Below are 21,563 nucleotides of genomic sequence, written 5' to 3'. Positions count from 1 at the left end.
CTACAGGTACCTTAAGGGAGGCTGTAGTGAGGTGGGGATTGGTCTGTTCTCCCACGTGCCTGGTGACAGGACGAGGGGGAATGGGCTTAAGTTGCACGAGGGGAGTTTTAGGTTAGATGTTAGGAAGAACTTCTTTACTGAGAGGGTTGTTAGATATTGGAACGGGCTGCCCAGGGAAGTGGTGGAGTCACCATCCCTGGAGGTCTTTAAAAGATGTTTAGATGTAGAGCTTAGTGGAGGACTGGTTAGTGTTAGATCACAGGTTGGACTAGGTGATCTTGGAGGTCTCTTCCAACCTAGATGATTCTGTGATTCTGTGTGATTCTTCTAAAGAAGCACAGTTTTTTCTTTCTGACAAAATAATTTACCTTATCCAAAAGAGGCTTCAATAAGGAGTTAATTTATATGCAGGGTGGATGGTACACAAAGCAGACAGGACAAAAAAATGTTACTTGACGTACACTCACATAACACTTGTGTGCAAGTAAAGGTCTCTAGTAGTCTCAGTGTGGAGAGTAAGGAGTTTATCAGTTGAGGATTCATTCTGTTGAGGATTCTGAAGAGAGGAATTTGTGTCTTCAGTTTCTATGCTATAATTAATGAAGATAATTTCTGTGTTATCTTAAATTTTTTATGACTAAAGACCTATCACTTGGATGATTTCCTTTACTGTGTGCAGTTGGGTGCATACTTCTTACCACTTCATTAATCGAGTTGATTTTTTAATCTATATAGTTTCCGTAGAGAGAATTTATAACGACTATAGGGATTCTATCACTTAAAATATAGGAATGAGCTCCAGGTATGGGGAATTGCTACCTCCATACTTTTTCTTCATGCATAGGTTTGACCATTTTGTCATTCAATCATAGAATGGCTTGGGCTGGAAGGAACTTCAAAGATCATCTAGATCCAACCCCCCTACCAGAGGCAGGGACACCACCCACTATATATCAGGTTGCTCAGGGCACCATTCCACCTGGTCTTGAACACCTACATGGATGGGGCATCTACCCAATTCCCTGGCAAACCTAATCCAGCACCTCCCCATACTCTGAGTGAAGAACTGCCTCTTAATCTCTAAGCTAAATTTCCCCTATATTAGTTTAAAACCATTCCCCCTTGTCCTGTCATTATCTGATTGAGCAAAAAGTTGCTCTCCATCTTTTTTATAAGTCCCCTTTGAGTACTGAAAGGCCGCAGTGAAGTCATCCCGGAGCCTTCTCTTTCCTAGGCTGAACAGTCCTAGCTCTCTCAACCTTTCTTCGTAGGAGAGGTTCTCCAGCCTCTTCATCATCTTTGTGGCCTTCCTCTGGACCTGTTCTAGCAGATCAACATCCTTCTTGTGCTGGAGGCTCCAGACCAGGACGCAGCACTCCAGGTGGGGCCTCACAAGGGCAGCACAGAGGGGGACAATCAGCCCCCTCAACCTGCTGGCCACCCCTCTGTTGATGCACCCCAGTATATAGGTGGCCTTCTGGGCTGCAAGCATACACTGACGGCTCATGTCAAACTTTTTGTCCACCAGAACCCCCAAGTCCTTCTCTGCAGGGTTGCTCTCAATGAGTTCTTCTCGCAGTCTGTGCTCATGACTAGGATTGCCCCAGCCCAGGTGCAGCACCTTGCACTTGGACTTTTTGAACCTCATTAGGATCACGTGGGCCCACTTCTCAAGCTTTTCTAGGTCCTTTCAGATGACATCCCTTCCTTCTATGGTATCAGCTGTATCATTCAGCTTGGTGTCATTTGCAAACACACAAAGGGTACATTCAATCCCACTGTTAAAATTAACCATCTGTGCTGTGTTTATGTTAGCAATATGTTTCTCACTGTAGCCCATATTACATACCTTGTTCTTCATCTCAATGAGTCCTCTTTATCATTGATACAATATTGCAGGGTACACTACCATTTCTTTCTTGGAGGAAATTTTGAGACTTATACAATTGCCAAGTTTGATATGTTTTTTTGTTGTTGCTGTTGACACTTGCGAACAACTTGCTGGCTGAACTCACCAGCTTATCTTGCACAGTCTCAAAAGAGTTGCCATAGGTCATTGTCACTGTTTTATCAGTGACATTGATAAAATTCTGTATACTATTGTCTAGAGCTTTCTCTTCAGCTTTTCTTTAAGCATTAGCTTTACCTTCCTAGATGCATGTTTTGCGCTAATCACTATTGTATTGCCACCAAAATATTTGGCTTAATGATCTTTTGCCCTTTTGGAAAAACAAAAAAAAAGACAACAAAAAAAATCTTTGTAAAAATATTTTGTAAGTTAAACTTATCTTTTTTCTTTTTCAGAAACCCCATCCTCTTGGTCAGCATAGAAATGGTAGTTTTATATACTACTGTTGCTATCATATATGTTTCTTGTGATCTGTATGATATATATAATATTATTGTCTTTATTGATTTTATATTAAAAACCTGATACTGAGAGCATAGCAATTCTTACCTTTTTTAGTACTATTATTAGGAATAGAAATGTTTCAAGGTAAACTCTTCTAGTCTGTGAGTGCATTTTCATGTTTAAGAAGAGGTGAAGAAAATATGCTATAGAACTTCACTTTGACAGAACCAGATGTTAGCCCATTTAAAGTGAATTTTTTACTATCACTGACAATTGAAAAGCAGAGTGTTGTGGGAGGAACACATATTTGCAGAAATCAGAAAATGGAGATGCTAATAATCCTGCTTGGTTCCTCTAACCTTAAAGACTCGGATGGAAAGAAAGGTGCACTGTCATTAGGCTGATTAAAAAGAAAATTTATGGGACACACTCTTCATGACTCTTTGTTTAGATCTTTCTTTCAGTGGTAAGGAATACCAGCTTCCCAAGACCAGAAAGAGAGAGAGAAAAGAAGATAGATCCTCACTCTGTAGTCCAACGTGATCATTTCTCTGAAAATGAGAAGTGCTGAAAGCCAGTTCCTGCTATCAACACACTTTATCCATTACCTAATTAATTTTAGTGAAAAATTCTCAAAGAGACCTTGTAGAAGCGTCTAGAATCTAGGACTCCTTTCTCTCAGGGAAGAGTCAGTATCAGTTGCAGACTCCTTTTTGACAGTCTGTTTCTCTCCAGCTTCTTTCAGCTTAGCCTAGATTCAATATGAGTGGGGAAGATGCATTAGACCTTCCTGTAGCCTAAATTGTAATGGTCAGAGCACTGTCCTTTTGACAGAACAAAGGGATCAGAGCAAAACCTGCTTTGAAATGCTTTTTTTTTTTTCTTTATTTTTATTGAACTGAATTATACTTAAACTACTGTTTCAAAGAAGTAGGGGAAGCTGAGATGGAACTAACATATTGCATTTTTTCAAATTGAACTGATTAGAAATCTATAGTGGTTCTGACCTAGAAGAAGTCAGCCTATTCTAGAAGTGTGGCAAAAATTATTTACTGATTTAGGTCCCTGGTTTGAACTTACCTTTGCTCTGCAAAGCCCATATATCCTGTGTTCTACTTGGCTGGTGAGTTCTCTAACTGCTGCGCAATGCTATATAGTAATTTTACATACGCTCACCCTCCTTCTGCAACTCTGCTTCTGAATGAAATTAGTTGAGTCAGTGGATATAATTTGCTCTGAACTTAATACTAGAGAAAACCAAATATATTGGTTTCCTCATGACAAAGATGCAGAATAGACTCTGTGAATTTCATATGTGTTGAATTTCATATGTGAATTTCATAGTGGCAGGTTGGTGTTAAGAAGCTCTTTCTCAAGATAGTACAATTCATAAAGTAAGTCTAGTGTGGAAAATGTCAGCACCTAAGAATGATCAGGCAAGTATGCAGTTAGGCAAGTACAATATGAAATAATAATGACAGTGCAGATTTGTGTAGCATTTGGCATACTTAATATTTCATAATAAGTGGTTCTAGCCTAGAGAAAGCCATAGAAAACTGGATTAGTTAGAGGTAATGTTTTGTTGTTGTTGTTTTATATAGATAGATTAATCACACAACCTTTCAGTTTTCACAGTTTTGTTTATACCCTTTTCAAATGCTTTTGGCATAAATTCCTAATGCCAATTTGGGATTGGGGTGGTTGCGGTGGTGCTTTTCGCATAAAATATGAAGTGTTTACATGGTCATTTAAAAAGTTATACCAAATGTCCTTACTGAACATGGCTATAGACTTTGTTTTTAAGCTCTTAGTTAAAAAAGGCTAACTTTTATTCTCACTATTTGTAATTCACTGTATCTGTTTTCTGTCACGGCTATGCTTAAATGAAAAAATGAAAAAACAACCTTCTGCATGGATTATCAGGACATAAATGTTGCTGGAATCCTTTTAAATTCTGAAATCTTTTGTGTTTTGGTGCTCTAACTCCTCAGAGTACAGATGCATGCAGTATACAGCAGTACAAGCTCACTTTTTGTTGCTGAATTAAAAGAAATAGCATTTTACTGCCAATGCATTATCACATTCAAGTAGTCTAATATTTTATTCTTTCTACAGAACAGCATCAACTTTAATAGGGCTAATTTGGGGAACTGTAGAAGAGGGCCATGGCAGCAAAAGGACGGAGCTTAAGGAAATGGGATCTATGAAAATGTGCAGTTCAGTATCTTATCATGTTACTCGCAAGTCCACCCACACCCTAATCAAATACACACTTTTATCACAGCTTTTAATGTCACTGAAGTTGCAGCTGGCTTCCAAACTGCAGGATTTCCTGTCCAAAAGGGCAGGAGGTCATTCGAAGTTTAAAAAGCAGTGTAAACCTTGTTAAAAAAAAAAAAAAAAAAAAAAAAAAAAAGAATGACAAGTGAACTGTATACGGCCTGGGCACATGAAGCGTAAAAGCCTTTCTTGATATCTTGAATGTCAGCAGGGATCAGCGCAGGAAAGCCTATTTCCTCCGCGCATCACTGCCCGCTGCTTTCTGCCCTCGATTGCTGCATTCCCCTCGCTCGCAGCCACCGAGGGGGGAAAGAGGTGGCTTTAAGGAAGGCTCCGGTGCTCTGCTCCCCGCACGGCCCCATCCTTCCCTGCTCCGTGCGTGGGTGGGAAGAGCCGCGCAGGACGGCGCTGTGCCGGGAGAACCCACCTAGAGGGCCCCCTTGACGCCAGCGCCGGCTCCGCCAGGCAGCCTGCCTCCACCGCAGCCCCAGCCCAGCCCCGCTCCGCTGCAGGCGGGGTGCTGCCGAGCCCGCGAGTGTCCGGAGCGCCGAGCGGAGCGGGCGAGGACAGCGGGAGCCCGAGGGGTACGTTGGAAATCCTTGCCAGCAGCGAGGAAGAGCGAGCCTGTTGCCTGCGTTGCGCTTGGAGCATAGGAGCATAGGCTCTCCAGCTTGGGTTTAATTAAGAAGCTTTCCCGAGGATGTTGCCAGAGCTTCAGGAGTGATAACTACTAGCTGGGAGCTGGACTGGAAAGAGGGTGGAGGGGGGGGTGGGGGGGGGGGGAAATAAAAATAAAAACAAACAAAAGGACAGCAGAGAAAGAATTCTCAGACAACACGGGACTTAAGGCTGTGCTTTCGTTTTGCAACATAAAAAATGATGCACATGATTTTTATGTACAGTGTAACATCAAAAGAAAACTAGGTTCTGCAGTGCAAGAATCAATAGCTTAGTCATTTTACTTAAAGGGAGCAGACAGCCTTCTTATGGGGTTAGACAGCAAAAGCGAATTTGATCATGATGTGATCTTGTCTCATGATGGTCTCTAACTGTAGACCTGTTCTTTGGAGCAGAAAAAGCATACTTCCTTCCTTCTTTCTTAGATGAAGAAATAAACCCAGAGAATCAAATTCAGAAAGAAGTTTGGTTTTGTTGTACATGGCTATTAAACACCACCCTGTTCCCTGGGCTTGTAATAAGGGAAAACTGCGTTAGAGTGATCAGTGATGAATATGTGTCTAAGAAAGAAGAAAAAGCAATATTCCTTTCCGAACATGGCAAAGCAATCTGAAGTTGCACGTTTTCCTCTCACCACTGATCTGGCATGGATGACAAGAAGCTACCTTTTGACTAACCTTTTCCAACTGTACAAGATGCTGCATATGAAGATGCTTTAATTCGTATTAAAACCACTTGGATTTTTATCAAGGCAAACTGTTGGCATTGTCATACTGTTTCTGTATACTGATTAGTTTAATGTATTTTTAAGTAGAAAGTGAGGCATAAATGGATGGACATGTACCTAGAAAACCCTGTGACAAGTCTTTCTTCAGATCCTGGGCATTTTTATTTTTGTGGATTACAGTTACTCTTGCAATAATCCCTGCTGTTAACTGCTCCTGCAGTTGTTCTGGAATGCATCTATGAATACCATAACAGATAAAGCTGTCTGACAAGGAAAACACTGATGTTGGAAGATCTGTGAACATGATGCATGTGAATAATTTTCCCTTTAGGAGGCATTCATGGATATGGTGAGTAATCAATACACATTACAGATTGTTAAACTCAAAATGCTTGTTTGCAAAATACCATGGCAAGTACCAGATGCTGTGTTTTTTCCCACATTAATGTCAAATGAGGACTAACTGGGCTATGAGAATCTCACAGAGATAGTACTGCTGAAGTAATAGGTTTGGCACTCCTTTGCCTGTACAGAAGAGAGAAGTGATAGAAAAGGAATTGTAATGGTCATGCTTTCCTATATGGTAAAAGCCTTTTGAGCAGAGAAACATATTTTCTTTTTGTATCAAAGGTACAGAAATACTTCCCACTTCTTTCTTAGCATTACTAGATGGAAATGATGAAGATGTATTTTCGTCCTTTCATATTGTGTTTTTTGCCCTGGACCTTATTTCTATACATTCAAGTGGCCTGAAAACAGGAAAAAATGTTCATTCATATGATAATACAGTAATCTTCAATTCATTTTTCTGGTAGGTTTTTGTGTGTTTGGAAGACAGTCACATAGCATTAAAATCCCTTTATCATCATTAAAACATCTGTTTCCTTGCTAAACAGACATACATAGTTCCTGTTCACTGAACAGTCTTTCTCTGTAACTTTCTTTGCAATACAGTGCAGTTGACTTGCTTATAAATTCTACCAGTGGTTGTTGCGTCATGTCATGCTCTTTATGTTGGAATTTGTCTTGATTAGTGCTTAGTGAACATTATCTAATGCAAGAATAGTTTTCCAGAAAACTTGTGCTCATTGGGTAAATATTGAGTCTTTTAATGGCAAACATAATTATGGAAGCTCACTGGAGAAAATTTGCATTCAAGTTGTGAGATTGGCTTCATGTGCATGGATTTTTGAAAGATATGCCCTCAGTGTATGTTAGCCTCTGTATATGACTAATTTGCAGGAAGAATTTTCCCCGGGAAACATGTTAGTAGAGTTCTTAAGGCCAAATCCTTTTCATGACATTTTAAAGTTGTATTTAAGAGGAACAGTATAAAAATCGAGACCCTGGTGCCTGGCAGCACCAGTGCTGGCGTCAGCTGAGTGTCATTTGTCAGAGGCGCCGGCTCCTGCGCGCAGAGCCAATGGCAGGAGCCTGCAAGCAGACTGTCAGATTATGGGGGGGAGGGAGGGAGAAGGGGTGTGTGATGCTCTGGCTGCTCGTTTTCTTTTATTACTTTAATTTTAATAAATAATTGGTAGACTCACTTCCCTTTTGATGCATGCACTGTTTTTCATTACATTTTATTCCACCTAAGACCATTTTAGCTTACATAAAAAAAACTTTAATAGCCAACTTCTGGTCACCAAGGAAAATTAACAATGTGATCTTTAATATATTTAATCTTTCTCTCTTGGCAGTTTATTTAGCAAAATGTGTTGGAAAGGGTACTGGACTGCACACCTAACAGGAAGCCGATTTTCTTTGTCTTCTAAGAACTTGGCCTACTTCTGTTTTTAATAACTTAGAGCAATAATTTTAAGAACATTTTAACCCTCAGGGTCCATCTTCTGTCTAAATGGTTTTAAAACAACACGAAGTCTACAGTCTTTTGAAATGGATTTTGAGCAAACCAACTCTTTTATTTATCCTCTCTAAAATGTAGTTAGCTGTTTTCCCTGAGTGCTCCTTCCCAGCCCCATGCTGTTTGCCACAGAACATGCACCCCTTGTCTAGGCAAGACTGTGGCAGAAGTGTTTGCTGAGGCAATTAAATGAATTTAATTAGATGACCTATGTTTAGTATTTTAAGTCAATGGAAACTGTACCATGCCTATGTTTGTGTTTACTGAATGCTATACCTCAGCTTAGTGTTGAAACATTTTTAGCCCGTGCTAGTTCCTCAAGACTTGGAGAACTGGCAAATTTGCTTATTCATGCTACAGTAGGTTTGTAAGGAGCATTTATGGGTAACATAATTTTAAGCTGCCAGTCATAGTTTTCTTTTGTTTTTTTAAATTCTGAACCTTCACAAATCTATGCTTTGCCTATCGGGTATGGCAACCTTTTCTTTTGTGAATTGTAATTGTCATAAAGTGTTCTTCTATATGTATATAACTTCACCTTATGCTACTTTCAGATGTCTGTCCATTAAAGGATGATAATAAAGATAAAGGAAATGATATATATCATGGGACCCAATTAGTATTGTGTTTAATACAAATATTAGTTGATAGTCTTTTAATAATGCTTCCCCCGTGCTGATGCAACACATCAAAGCTGTTTTGTGGCCAGCATCATGTACTTTATGATAATTTGTAATCTTCATCTGCATGCAGATTCATGTGTTTCAGAAGTAGAACTAATAATATTCTGTACCTTAGAGATGTTGCTTTTTAAAGGTATCTTCTATACCTGTGAGATATACACTATGCTGTCATGTGATAGTTCTCCTTGGAATAGGGGGGAGAAAGAGGGAGATAAAAGATAAACCCCTTTGAAAGTTGTTTTTTTATCAGTGTGACATACGAGCCAAGGTGGTGGATGTGTTTCTGTGTGTTTGGTCCTCTAAGAGAGTTTAGGGTAAGAACAGCATAAAGCTGGTGGCCCTTACAGCAGGGTTTAAATGTGAACCCAGAAGCTTTTGGAGGTATGGTGAGAACTCCAGTATCTGAACCGTCCTGGTAACGTTAGTAATAGAAAGGAATTGACTGCTATCCAAAACCAGCTATAAAATATATATGTTCCCTGGCTGTACAACTGGGATCAAAACTGTATCAGGCAGATAAAGGTAGCTATAATCTGAATGTACTTTAAAGGGCATAGAAATGAGAATGGAGTAGACAAAAAAGAGGCATTTTGTCAGAAGCTGTTTCAGGCAGTATGAGTTGCAGAGAAGCAAATATAAAACACGTACAAGTAAAGGGGTACAGTGGTTGGGGCAAGTGTTGTCCCAGGTGAGGATAAAGCTAGTCTGAGTAACAGTGAGAAACATGATGATAGTAGAAGGAAGAATAAGATTTTATAACTAGTTACCACACTGCACACTGTATAACATAAATTATGTATTAACAGCATGCAGCTTACTGCCATTCACATTGAAAACAATTTTAGAAACATTTACTGCTGAATTGTATAACCTAGCTTTCCTTTCCATTACATTTATCTGCCTTTTTGATGTCAAACCAAATAAAGATAAACATTGTATTCAATTTTGGCTTGCCTAATTGAGTAAACAAATATTGCACATGCCTTTTAGTTTTACCATAGGAAAAGTAGAATTGAAAAACCTGTGTTAAAGAACTTCTGTTTTTTAAGTTGATAAAGGTTTGAAATTAATATACAGGTGAACACACCAATTTTTCTGAGTAAACAAAATCAGCCTATGAATCCATCCTTTTATGCCAGCTTTCATGCAAATAAGATTTAATGAAATTTAATTTGCTTATCAAGGCAGTGAATAAGAAAAAAATATATATCCTTTCTTGGTTCCTATTTAATCCTGCTATATATACTTGATTTGATCATTGTTGTTCTATATGGTTCATCCACGGCAAATTGAGATGAGTGTATCTCATTTCGTGCTATTGTTTGTTTTAGATTAATTTTTTGACTAACTAGCTTTTTGAAAAACACCTTAGTAGATCCCTGAATGAATGCGATTGTTACTATGATTCTGTCTTCTTTTGTTCCCAGAATTCAAAAGTAATGACATTAAATTGTTTGTTTATACATTTTATAGAAACCCACATAGGTTTTGGCCAGCCAAAATGGTTTGACTTTCCAATATTATACAGGTCCTTCCATTTTGTGAGAACAGGACAATCTGTAACTGTGAAGAAAACTGATGGAAATGAAGATCTCAATCCTAATGCATGAACTTTTGGTACATCCTTAGGACATGTTGAGTCACCAAAGCTCACTAATTAATCATTTGGAACTGAGTCTGAACAACGCTATGCCAAAGAGTTAGGACTCTTTTCTTCTTACCCGAACCAGAATGAAATGTTTTACAGTTATTTTCTTATATGTTTGTTCTAGAACGTTTGTGGAAAAAGCGAAGTTTCTTTCTGAACTGCTTTTCAGTGCAGTATTTTACTAGATTTTAGTATTTTAGATATAAGACATTAATATAAAAACCTCAGAGGAATATAGCAATTCTTCCTTTGGAAATCTGGATTTGAAACTTGGAGGGGGAAAAAAACAAACAAACTTGATTTGTTAAACTAAGAAGAAAGCTTCCTGAGATTAAAAAGTTTGTTTAATCCTCTCTATGACCAGTAGGTTTTCACAGTACTGCTAAGTATGAAAGGCCACCTTATTCCATGTTTTCTTATGCTCAATAAGAAAAGTGTTGCTTTTCAATAAGTGTTTTCAATAAGTGTTGCTTTGCTTCAGGTATTGTTGAAGTTATGATGAGTTTAGTAAAGTCTATATACCAAATGAAACAAAGAGTTTCATTTTAAGACATCTATTGCCTTTTGCTTCATATTGCTAACAACTTGGCTGACCAGTAGCACCTGAAGTATTTAATATGCTGAGTTGCAGTGAAGAGATGAAAATATTTTTACCATATGGAACTAGGGCAAGGATTTATTTTTCTATAATTCATATTAGCCAAGCTTTCACTTGCAGCCATGCAAAAAACCAAAAATGCTCCTGAGATACTACTGTTCACCTAAGCCTGACAATGCTCCTGATGGATAGGCTGGATCAGTATCTATCTGTATCCGTATATAAAAATTACATCCCTTACCACAGAAGTGCTCTATAGTTTTCCACGCAATAGTTATGGCACTTCTGCAAGTAAAATTCATATGTAGGAATGAAAATGTAACCTTATGAACTAATGCAAACTGTGTAGTGACTCACTTTGGGACTTTTGGTCCTAGACAGATTAGCATCCTGTTGGGATTTCAATCTGCTATTCTAGAATCATTTAACATTTTTTTTCTTTTATTTATTTATTTACTTTTTGAATGACTAGTGTATTCATCTTCACTTTCTGCAAGTGATTCAAACTCTGATTTTGCCCCTTAAAATTTAGGATTTCCAATATGCACGGAGGAATGCGGAATGACAATTTTTAGTTCACAGTGGAATCGTACTCTGCCAAAGCCTACCTTTTGCTCTTCTGTCCTAAGTTTATGATCAATGAAGTTACTGCATAACTCTGTCATTTGGATGCGCTACCTGGTTTGTTTTGTTAATTTGGACTGAAAATACTTTGAAACACTGTGTCTTGACAGGGTTAGATAGAGCACGGTAGATTTCTATTGCTATTTTTGTTCCAGAATGTCATCATATATTTATATATACATGCACTTTTACATATATATTTGTAGATATACTTATATATTTATATACAGTATAACCATCTGTGTATGTATGTTGCTCTAAGTAGTGGTAAAGTAGTTTGTTATAACACCGTAACAGTTTTGTATGTATGTGTGAAAATTATCAGAAATAATGGGCACATTCTGAATTGTTTCCATTTTTTCATGGTCTCCCTTGGATATACTGAATGTGCTTTTCTTTATGTACTGTAATGACTGGGTAGTTAACAGACAACATTTTGCTGTAGCTCACACCCATCTTTTTTAACCAGTCATTTTCAGGCTAAGTTAGTCAAGTTGTTTCTTGAAGGATCTTATAATCTTTCAGAAAGTCTTATTTTCTCTGTATATAATCCTGATTTATATCTTCTCAGATTTTAGCCTTCTTGTTAGCTTAAGTCACAATAGTAGAAAGTAATTTAAGCTTTTTTTACTCATAAAACACCCTGTTGATTGTTTATGCAATTCCTCTACTGTCTCTTCACTTGTGCCTGCTAACAAAGAGCCACCTTCTCTTTTTCTTTGAGAAGAATTAATCTCTACCTGTACTTTGACTCAGTAAAAATTACCTTACATCACAACTTTTTAAACTATGGTAATAATGAAAAAAAAAAGATTGTTACATTAAATATGTTAATTATATATTGCGTATTACTTACATTTCATTTAAGTAAATTTCTGGATTCTTATATTGTTTCTAAATTCTTTGATCTGTGTTAAAGGGGTAAGTTTTTAATTCACAGATGGGGTCATTTCAGGGTAGGAATTTGGCTTCTACCGGGAAAAGAAGTTATAGTTTTAAGTGTTCTGGTTCAGGTTTACTTGAGATCCACATACTTGGCAGTTGGAGACAACCAAAGACTTGTCCATTAATATTTATTATTTTAGTTCAACATGTTATATGGGAGCAGGGAGTAGAGGAGAGTAGGGAGTGGGAAGAGAAGAAACACTAAAAGCTAATGTTTACAAAACTGAAGAAGGTTGGTCAACAAATATAATTTATGACTCATTATTCTTTAATCTAATTAAAATGTAAATAGCCAGGTTTCGCTTGTACCCTATGCAAATGACATTTTTTACGTTAATACTAATTGGATTTCAGTATTGTCTGCTGAAACCTGAACAGAATACATGTTGCTTGATACTTTTATATGACTGGATTAACTCTTTGATAACAGCAGAACAATTTAAGATATTTTTTATGTTAACCTGAAAGGAGATGAGACTATTTCCAGTAAAAGCTATTGGTCAGTAGCTGTTAATAAATGGAATAATTTTTCATGTCCATGGGGTTGGCAAAATGAAGTATGCAAAAAACAAAATTTCAAAGGAGTGGACATAATTGAGCCCCAACATCTGAAAAAAGAAATGTACTACTTTGCTTAGGAAACTGGTAACTATTTTTAAGTGTCCATTATAACACATGTGGAAAAATTAACAGAAGAAGGTTTGTATATTTCTCTACTAGTTTTAAAGGTGGCTAAGTTGATATTTCTACATTATCTTGGCAATTTATTGCTATTTTTAAATAGCAAAAGTATGGAAAACTGTTACAAAGATTAGTATTTTGCTGCATTTAGGCAGCAATCCTCTTTCTACTGGGAACAGATTAAAAGAATTGTTGGAATATTAATGATATTCAAACACTAGAAAGGTATAGTGATACAAAGTATTCCTGAGTCTCAAATTCTGTTGTTCAAAGGAAACTGTCTTTTTCCGTTTGTTTACTTAGCTTAGTTCACCTCTCAAAAGGAGAGTCTCTATTCTTCCTATATTCCAACTTGAATTTTACTGTATGATAATATTCAGTAACTTTACAGAAAACATGGAGAAGGTTTCATTTTTTTTTTTTTTTCTGAAGTAGCATGGCTTCCTATTCTCAATTGTCTGAAGGAATTTAAACTGTATTATTTTATATTGTCTCCTTTTAACTTGGTTGCTTTGATATGACAGATGACAGCTTGTCCCCTTCAGGAAAGCAGATGATTCTTATTGAGATGAAAAGAGGTGACTCTTACCCTCTTTCCATTGATTCTTATATAGTTATTGTCAAATTCTTAATTTCAGCCATCGACAAATGTTCTTTGATGTTAAATGCAAACACATTTTTACACTGTCAGTAGCTAAGGATTAAAAGTTACCTATGCATATCATATGGACGTAACTCTAACATTTTCCGATCTTTACAAGTTGTTGGGTTTGACACAACAGTTACTTGCTGGAATTCCAAGGTCAGTTCTATGCCTTGAGAATAATCATACAATTTTTGGATTATTTTAAGGAAAAAGATATTCTGTGTTGTGTCTTAGAATCATAAAATTTTGTATTGCATTACTTTTATGAGTCTTATTTCACATTATTATGGGATTTATTTCTCTTTGATAATTTATTGGAATAAATACTGAAGAATGAGTTCTTTAACCATAAGCTTTTTTAAGGATTATTTTGTTTTCTGGTGGTGCTGGTATACCTTGTGTTATTCAAAAGGAATTTAAAGTTTTCAGAATTTAATTACCTTCAAACTGAAAACAATTAAAACACACCTATAATATGCCTTGCAAATTCAAAGCTGGACAAGAACTTTGTGGTGAAATAGCCTTGCTGTTTAGAGTTGGTAGAACCATCAATGAAATTTCACATACTCCTGTGGTATGTATAAGTAATAAGGAAGACTTGTTTCAAAAACTGGTTTTGCTTGCCTGTGTATCCAGCTGTATTCTCCATAGGCAGCTAATGATTTCAAAGAATTGAATAAATTTTAGTTATGAAATGATTAATGGTGGTGATATTTTCATTTAGTTTGTCTCAATACTTGAGACATTAACAGTAACAGGTTAACCACGTTTCTTACTATGGTGTTATTTTAAAGGGAAAATTTAAACAGGTGTATCTAGACTTCAGCTGTAGTTATGGTATTGACCAATTATTGACCAACTGAATATTTTCTTAAGATACCTCTTTATGCATCTTAGACCATAGTGCATTGTTTCAGCCCTTCTGAATTTCTTGCAAGTTACCTAATTTTGTGAGACAGTAGTTCTCTTGACCGTACTCTGACTCAGAGATCTTGAAGGGGAGCATAGGCGAAGGTTACCGATTAACAAATACATCATCTTTCCTTATTCCCCTTTGGGATTTTGATCAAAAGTGGCTCTGGAACATTCTTCAGGGTAAAAGTACATCAATGACTGCAGTTCTCCCTAAAGAATTTCCAAGCCCTTTGGATAATTGCCATACAAAATGTTCATCACCTCCTACATGGAGTAAACTGCAGCAGACTGACCTGTCCAATGAAAGTATAATAACCCTAACAACCCCCCAAAGAAGGAAGGTTTTTAAGGACCTCTGATCTTTCCCCACTTTCTAACCAAGAGTATTTGGAATATCCAGCCTACAAATACTGAAATTGCCCTTTCCAAAATTAGGCAATTTTAACATAGGGATTAGTTTGTGATATCTGGCCATAATTATTTGCTAGGAAGATCTGTCTGGATAAAAGGGCATTTAAGGTGCTGTGTTGGTTATCTACATAATAAACATTTTCAAATTTTAACTTCTGGGATGATTAAATTATTACAGCATATGTTGGTGATCTGTCTGCTAGTTTCTTTAACATGAATGGAGTCTCAAGACACAGTGTAATCCTCACAGCCTGGTCATATTTCCTTCTCTAGGATTGCATTTTGCAAGTAGATGTGGCTTGTGGCAAAGTAACTGCCACTGGGAATACCACAGTCACAAAAAGGTATGCACGCTGATCTGCAGCTGAGCTAATGTATGGCTATTTATGGCAGCCAAGCAGGAATCAGAGATTAAGTCATAATAAAGTAGGGATTGTACCAGCTAGAGGCTCTCTCACTTGTTCCATGAAGTGGAAGAAGGATTTTACAGAAGATAATTTAGAGCACTGCTTATCCTCTGCAAAGTGAATATGAATAAAAGTTTTAAGAGTTTTGCTTAATACACAATTTTGAACCATTGGTTCAGACAACTTTACAGTAAGTTTGGATACCTAGGCCTTTATGTTCATTATACAGTGTCAATAAATAAATAAATAAATCTATTATATATATATAAAACAAATATGTATATAATATATATATATTATTTTTTTGAGAGGTGAAATGAATGCACTTCCTGAAATAGAATATATGCCAATGCACCAACATACTTTTAATTTCAGGATTTACTTTTAGATCAGTATTTAGAGGAGATCTGACCAGACAGATGGTAGTGTCTGAAAACAAATGAACAAACAAATCCTGAGGGAAAATAAAGATACTCAATTAATTTCAAGATACTCAAATTTTTTCTTTCCATCGGTCATTCAAATGTTTCACCTCTAAACTCCCTCAGCTTCTCCCAACATTACTACTCAACTCCTTATTGAGTGCTTTTGATAAAGATTTAGACTTGAAAAATATAAATACCTAAGCATACTTGAGACTGTGAGTTTAAGTTCATTGCTTTCCTGCACGGCCATTTGCCACCTATGTATTCACAGGTATGTCACTCATTATCAGTCAAGGGAACAGAGGCAGAATGCTGGACAGGAAGAAGTGCTTTGGGACTTGCATTTGAATGTATATATTTATACGAGATTTCTCTCATCCCCTCCCCCCCCAAAACACAACAAAACAAAACCAACCAACCAACCAAACCACAGTGTTAGTAAGAAAGTGCCTTTAGATTGTGCTTTTGCTGAGGTAAGGATTTATGTGTTTTGGCTGTCTGCTCCATCCTAGTTGCAACTGGCAGAGCCCTTGCAGAAATCCCCATCAGCTCAATGCTTGTTGCTATCTGTACCCTCAAAATAAGGATGTGGAAGACTGTCAGTGTACAGGGGGTGGTGTCTAGGCTTCACATTCTTAGTTCAACAACTTTCTGTTGAAATTCATGTTTACCGTGAAACTAAAGTCAGTTAACTCTGTTGCGTATTTACAGGCGTAGAAACATCTGTCATCAGCACAGAAATACAGATAGAATGGAATTTGGAATTTGTGGTGATAATGAACAAATATTTATATAAACCATAGATTTTCCTATGCTGAGTATTTACAAAGTTTCATGCAGATCTTCAGTGCTTAATCTGCCTATGAACTCTTGAAGAGAGTTATATATAAAATGTCAGTCTAGTTCAGTTATGCTATTCTTTTCCATTATCAATAGCATCGATAACAGCAAGGATTTGGAAAGCATGAGACAACCTTTAAAACCTCATAAGATAAAGTCATCAAATACTGTAATTTTCTTGCTGAAAATGTACTCAGTATTTTAATGGTCAGTTACAGAAAGCACAGAATCATATCATTTATAAGTATGCCTAAATTTATGAGGAAAAAATGTTTGTTTGAATATGCAGTAGTTCTTGCTTTCATGAACATATGTTGTTGGAGTGTCATACGATGTTGGAACGCCAGTGTTGTTGGAATGAGATTTTATTAGCAATAGTGACTGCTACAGGTTTTAATAGATACATTATTTCATAGAATCACAAAATCATAGGATGGTTTGGTTTGGAAAGGAGCTTAAATATCATCCAGTTCCAACGCCCCTGCCATGGGCAGGCACACCTCCTACCAGACAAGGCTGCCCAAAGCCTCGTCCAGCCTGGCCTTGAACACTTCCTGGAATGGGGCATCCACAGCTTCTCTGGGCAGCCTGTGCCAGGGCCTCACCTCTTAGGAGTAAAGATTTTTTTTGAATAGCAAATCTAAATCCTCTTTTAGTTTAAAGCCATTCCCGTGTCCTATTACTATACTCCCTGAGTTCCCCCCCTCTCCCCTTTCCAGCTTTCTTGTAGGACCCCTTTAGGTACTGGAAGGCTGCAACAAGGTCTCCCTGGAACCTTCTCTTCTCCAGTCTGAGCAGCCCCAACTCCCTCAGCCTGTCTTCATAGGAGACGTGCTCCAGCCCCTTGATCATCCTCTCTGGACTCTCTAGCATGTCCATGTCCTTCTTGTGCTGGGGTCACCACAGCTGAACACAGGAAAAAATTTATGATACCAAAAGAGACTTTGATGTCCGTGCAAATGTCCTATTATCCATGTAAATTTTGCACTATTATTAATATATTTAGGGCATACTTTGAATAAAGATTGTCTAGCATGTCTAGAGAAATATCAAGGATATTTTGTCTAGCTTTCTGAGTTTCTTGTGGGATCAAACATGAAAAGCACATATAGAATTTCTGAAGCAAGAATTAAGGGTTTTTGTACATGGACTTTCGTGAATTGATGTAATTGCATTTTCTGGGAAAAAATAATTGATTTTGTTGATTTTTTTTCTGTCTACATAAGAAGACAGAACAAGGAAATAAGTAAAAAAAATTTTTTTTTTTTCCCTCCTCTGGGGATTACAGCATGTTTAGCAATGTATTTGTTTCTGCATAGAGGTTTTCAGCTACAGAACATAACATAACAATTCCTTATGCATTGTGAAATTAAATGGAAAACAGCACAGAGTTGTATACTAGATACATACCTATGTGTTATGTATCACCAGTGGTGGGAGATGGTAGGCTGCAGATTTTTTAAGGATTCTTGTTTAAATAAATAAATAAATAAATAGTAAAGTTATTCTTGATAAAGATGTGCTTCAGCTGGTAAGAGAAATGTCATGCTTGTCAATCCTTTATCATTGAAGAGCAAGTTAAAACATACCTGCCAGGAGGTGTTGCTGCCACGCAGCCACAGTTGCATCAGATATTCTAATATTTCTTTGATGGAGCTGTGCTGGCACAATACAACAAATCAATGGGTTTTAATTGTCCACTAGGATCTCTAGGCTGGAAATCAGAGTACACCTAAACTCTATCAGACAAAAGAGGCTCTGGAACAGCCTTCCAATAGCATATTGGAGGAAAGTATGAAAGTAATCAATTGTTGCATGCTAAAATTAGCTATGAGAATAGTTGTATGATTTGAAGCCTGTAACAGCAGGGGAGTTGATTGCATCACCCAGAATGTTCCTTCTGATTTCAAGTTTCTTTCTGGTGAATGAATTCATTTAATGACATTTTTTGTCTCTCTGGAAGTTTAAATCATGTTTGGATTTCCTTCTGAAAGAACTCCAAATGATATTATGTGGTGTCTGCTATATTTATAAAAATGAAGTAGTAACCTTTTTTTTTCTGAGGACTAAACTGTAGCAGGGATCTAATAACAGGGATCTAATAAAAGTGCTTTAGTGGAACAACTGAGAACTTTCAGTTAATTCCTGTACTGTATCTGTAGTAAATTTACAAATTCCTGTATTGTATCTGTAGTAAGTTTACTTACACTAAGTAAATTGTGTAAATGTAAAGTATAAGTTTATTTTATATTATCTTTGATATCCATATAGGTTATCTTTCCATTTTGATTATTAATATTTTAATTTGAATATGTGACTTCAGTCAATACAAGTAGCAAATTTGGCTTAAATTGCATGGATAGTGTTAACTGTTAAAATGGGGATGCATAGGAGCAGTCTACCAAGATCAAACAGGAGTTTAAGATTTTGATGGCACCCTCTTCTACCAGAACAAGAGCAGAATCTTATATTTAAGTTTTCCACCATTCCATAGTCCTGTATAGTGCCCTAAACTGTGGGGTAATCTAATGTGGTTGTCTTTATGTTCTTTTCTCTGAGTTGTTAAATTGTATGTAGAATACTTGTATCTTAGTTGTTCTGTATCATGGTGAATAGGGCAAACAAAGGAAGGAATTAAATATAGATCCCATTCTCTCTTGGGCAAGCTGTTTAATAAATTATGCTGTTCTTAGCAGCAGCTTCTTTTCTCAATAGGTTTTTCATCTTGGTGAGAAAAATAGTTTTAAAATAATTTATGAATAATTCAAATTGATTTTTAATTTTTTTAATTAGATAGCTGAATCAAAAATCCAGTTACTTCAGCAGCTTTATTTGCAAAATTCCTTTTCCTTTTCCATGTCACATTATAATATAATCTGTTAATACATGGGACTAATATTTCATTTGGTTAAAAAAAAGTGGGACACAATCCAGTGAAATTGCATTATAAAATGGAATATAACTTTGTTAGCCTTCAGTTTAACTATGCTGACTATGTAGTTCAAATATTTCCAACCTGATCTGTCATGAAATATCTCTATAAAATAGTCTGAATATAATAATCTATTAAATGTAGTTTAAAGTATACAATGTGCTTAATATCTCTGCATCACAGATCTAATAAAATTATAATTTTAGTTCAGGAATTTCTGTATTGTTACTGCAACCCTAGAAAAAATACATCTATCTCTGAATTTTCTGCTTTCTTATGTTTTCTAATAAACTAAGTAATCAAAAGAAATATAGTAGGCTTTTTTGCTAACATTCTAAATAGATACTACCAACTTGAATATCTTCCACTGACAGACTAATTTTCTCTTTCATTATTCATGGCATATTTGGGTGAAATTTTATATCACTTTAGTTTCTTTGTGTGTATCTGTCAGAAGCAGAGTATAATACATGAATTATGGTGACAGGAATGCAGGATTCTTCTATCTCATTCAGTTATATAAATAGTTTCTATTTTGATTTAGGTAGTGTATTTGGCAATATCTTAGAATGTTTCTTGCTTATCCTCACTACAGACAAAAGATAGATTGACATTTTAAAAGATGTGGGTTCAACAACTTCCATATAATTTTCCCAAGCACATAATCTGTGTCCTACATGAGAAATGCTCTTTTTGTTTGTTTGTTTCTTTGTTTGTTTTGTTGTTCTTTGTTTTTAATATATATATCTTCTGTGATGTTTGGTACTTTGGTTGTTTGTTTGCATTGATTTTCATTATTTAATTTCATTTTCCACACTTTCATTTTTCCACATTTTTTTTCCAAAATATTTTTGATACTTTTACAGTGATATTGTCATTTATATTTCCCATGAAATACTTCTCTGTCAGAAGAGAAAATAGATACCTCTGCTACACCTTTTCTTTATTATTCTTGCTGCACATCTTGCTGTAAGCATTACTGAATACTGATACTAATATGTAGAGGATTGAAAACATGATGACTATAACTGGAACCTAATAAAGAGGTTTTATTTTTAGTTCATAGAATCATAGAATGGTTTGGTTTGGAAGGGACCTTAAAGATCACGCCTGCCATGTGCAGGGACACCTCCCACCAGACCAAGTTGCTCAAAGCCCCATCCAACCTCTCCTTGAGCTCCTTTGGGGATGCCCACAGCTTCTGTGGGCAACCTGTGCCAGTGCCTCACCACTTAGGAGTAAAAAAGAATTCTTCCTAATATCTAACCTAGACCTACCCTCTTTTAGTTTAAAGCTAAATTCCCCCTTGCCCTGTCACTCCACTCCTTGACAGACTCCCTCCCCAGCTTTCCTGCAGGCTCTCTTTAGGTACTCTATGGCCCCTGTAAGGTCTTCCCAGAGCCTTCTCTTCTCCAGGCTGAACAAACCCAACACCCTCAGCCTATCATAGGAGAGGTGCTCCAGCCCCTTGATCATCCTTGTGGCTCTCCTCTGGACTTGCTCTAACAGGTTGATGTCCTTCTTGTGCTGGGGTCCCCAGAACTGAATGCAGGACTCCAGGTAGGGGTTTCACAATAGCAGAGTTGGTGGGCAGAAGCACCTCCCTCATACTGCTGGCCATGCTGCTTTTGATGCAGCCCAGGGTACAGTTGGCTTTCTACGCTATAAGTGCATGTTGCTGGATGATGATATTTAGCTTCTCATCAATCAACATCCCCAGGTCTTTCTCCTCAGAGCTCTTCTCAATCCAGTTCTTCAGGGGTAGTAGATTATTGAAAAAAAAAATGTTTTCCGTAAATGCCAGCAGTGTGCCCCGGCAGCCAGGAGGGCTAGCTGTATCCTGGCGTACATCAAGCACAGCATCACTAGTCAGCTGAGGGAAGTGACTGTCCCGCTCTACTCTGTG

General features: G+C 36.9%; 1 protein-coding gene across 3 annotated transcripts in view; it reads left to right on the top strand.

Moving 5' to 3' along the window:
- Positions 1–21,563, top strand: part of PDE4D (phosphodiesterase 4D) — a 629,197-nt gene that overhangs the window by 312,444 nt on the left and 295,190 nt on the right. Inside the window, exon 1 of one of the 3 annotated variants that reach the window (XM_084504100.1) lies at positions 5,453–6,387. The exons of the other annotated variants lie outside the window; for them this stretch is intronic. Within the exon in view, the coding sequence (XP_084360226.1) occupies positions 6,341–6,387 (47 nt within the window). The 5' untranslated portion in view covers positions 5,453–6,340. Of the gene's footprint in view, positions 1–5,452; positions 6,388–21,563 lie in introns of those variants that run through there. 3 annotated transcript variants of the gene reach the window in all.

This window comes from Aythya ferina, assembly GCF_964211825.1.
Source record: "Aythya ferina genome assembly, chromosome: Z".
In the NCBI taxonomy this organism is placed as follows: domain Eukaryota; kingdom Metazoa; phylum Chordata; class Aves; order Anseriformes; family Anatidae; genus Aythya; species Aythya ferina.
This window is presented reverse-complemented; position numbering and strand designations above follow the sequence as displayed.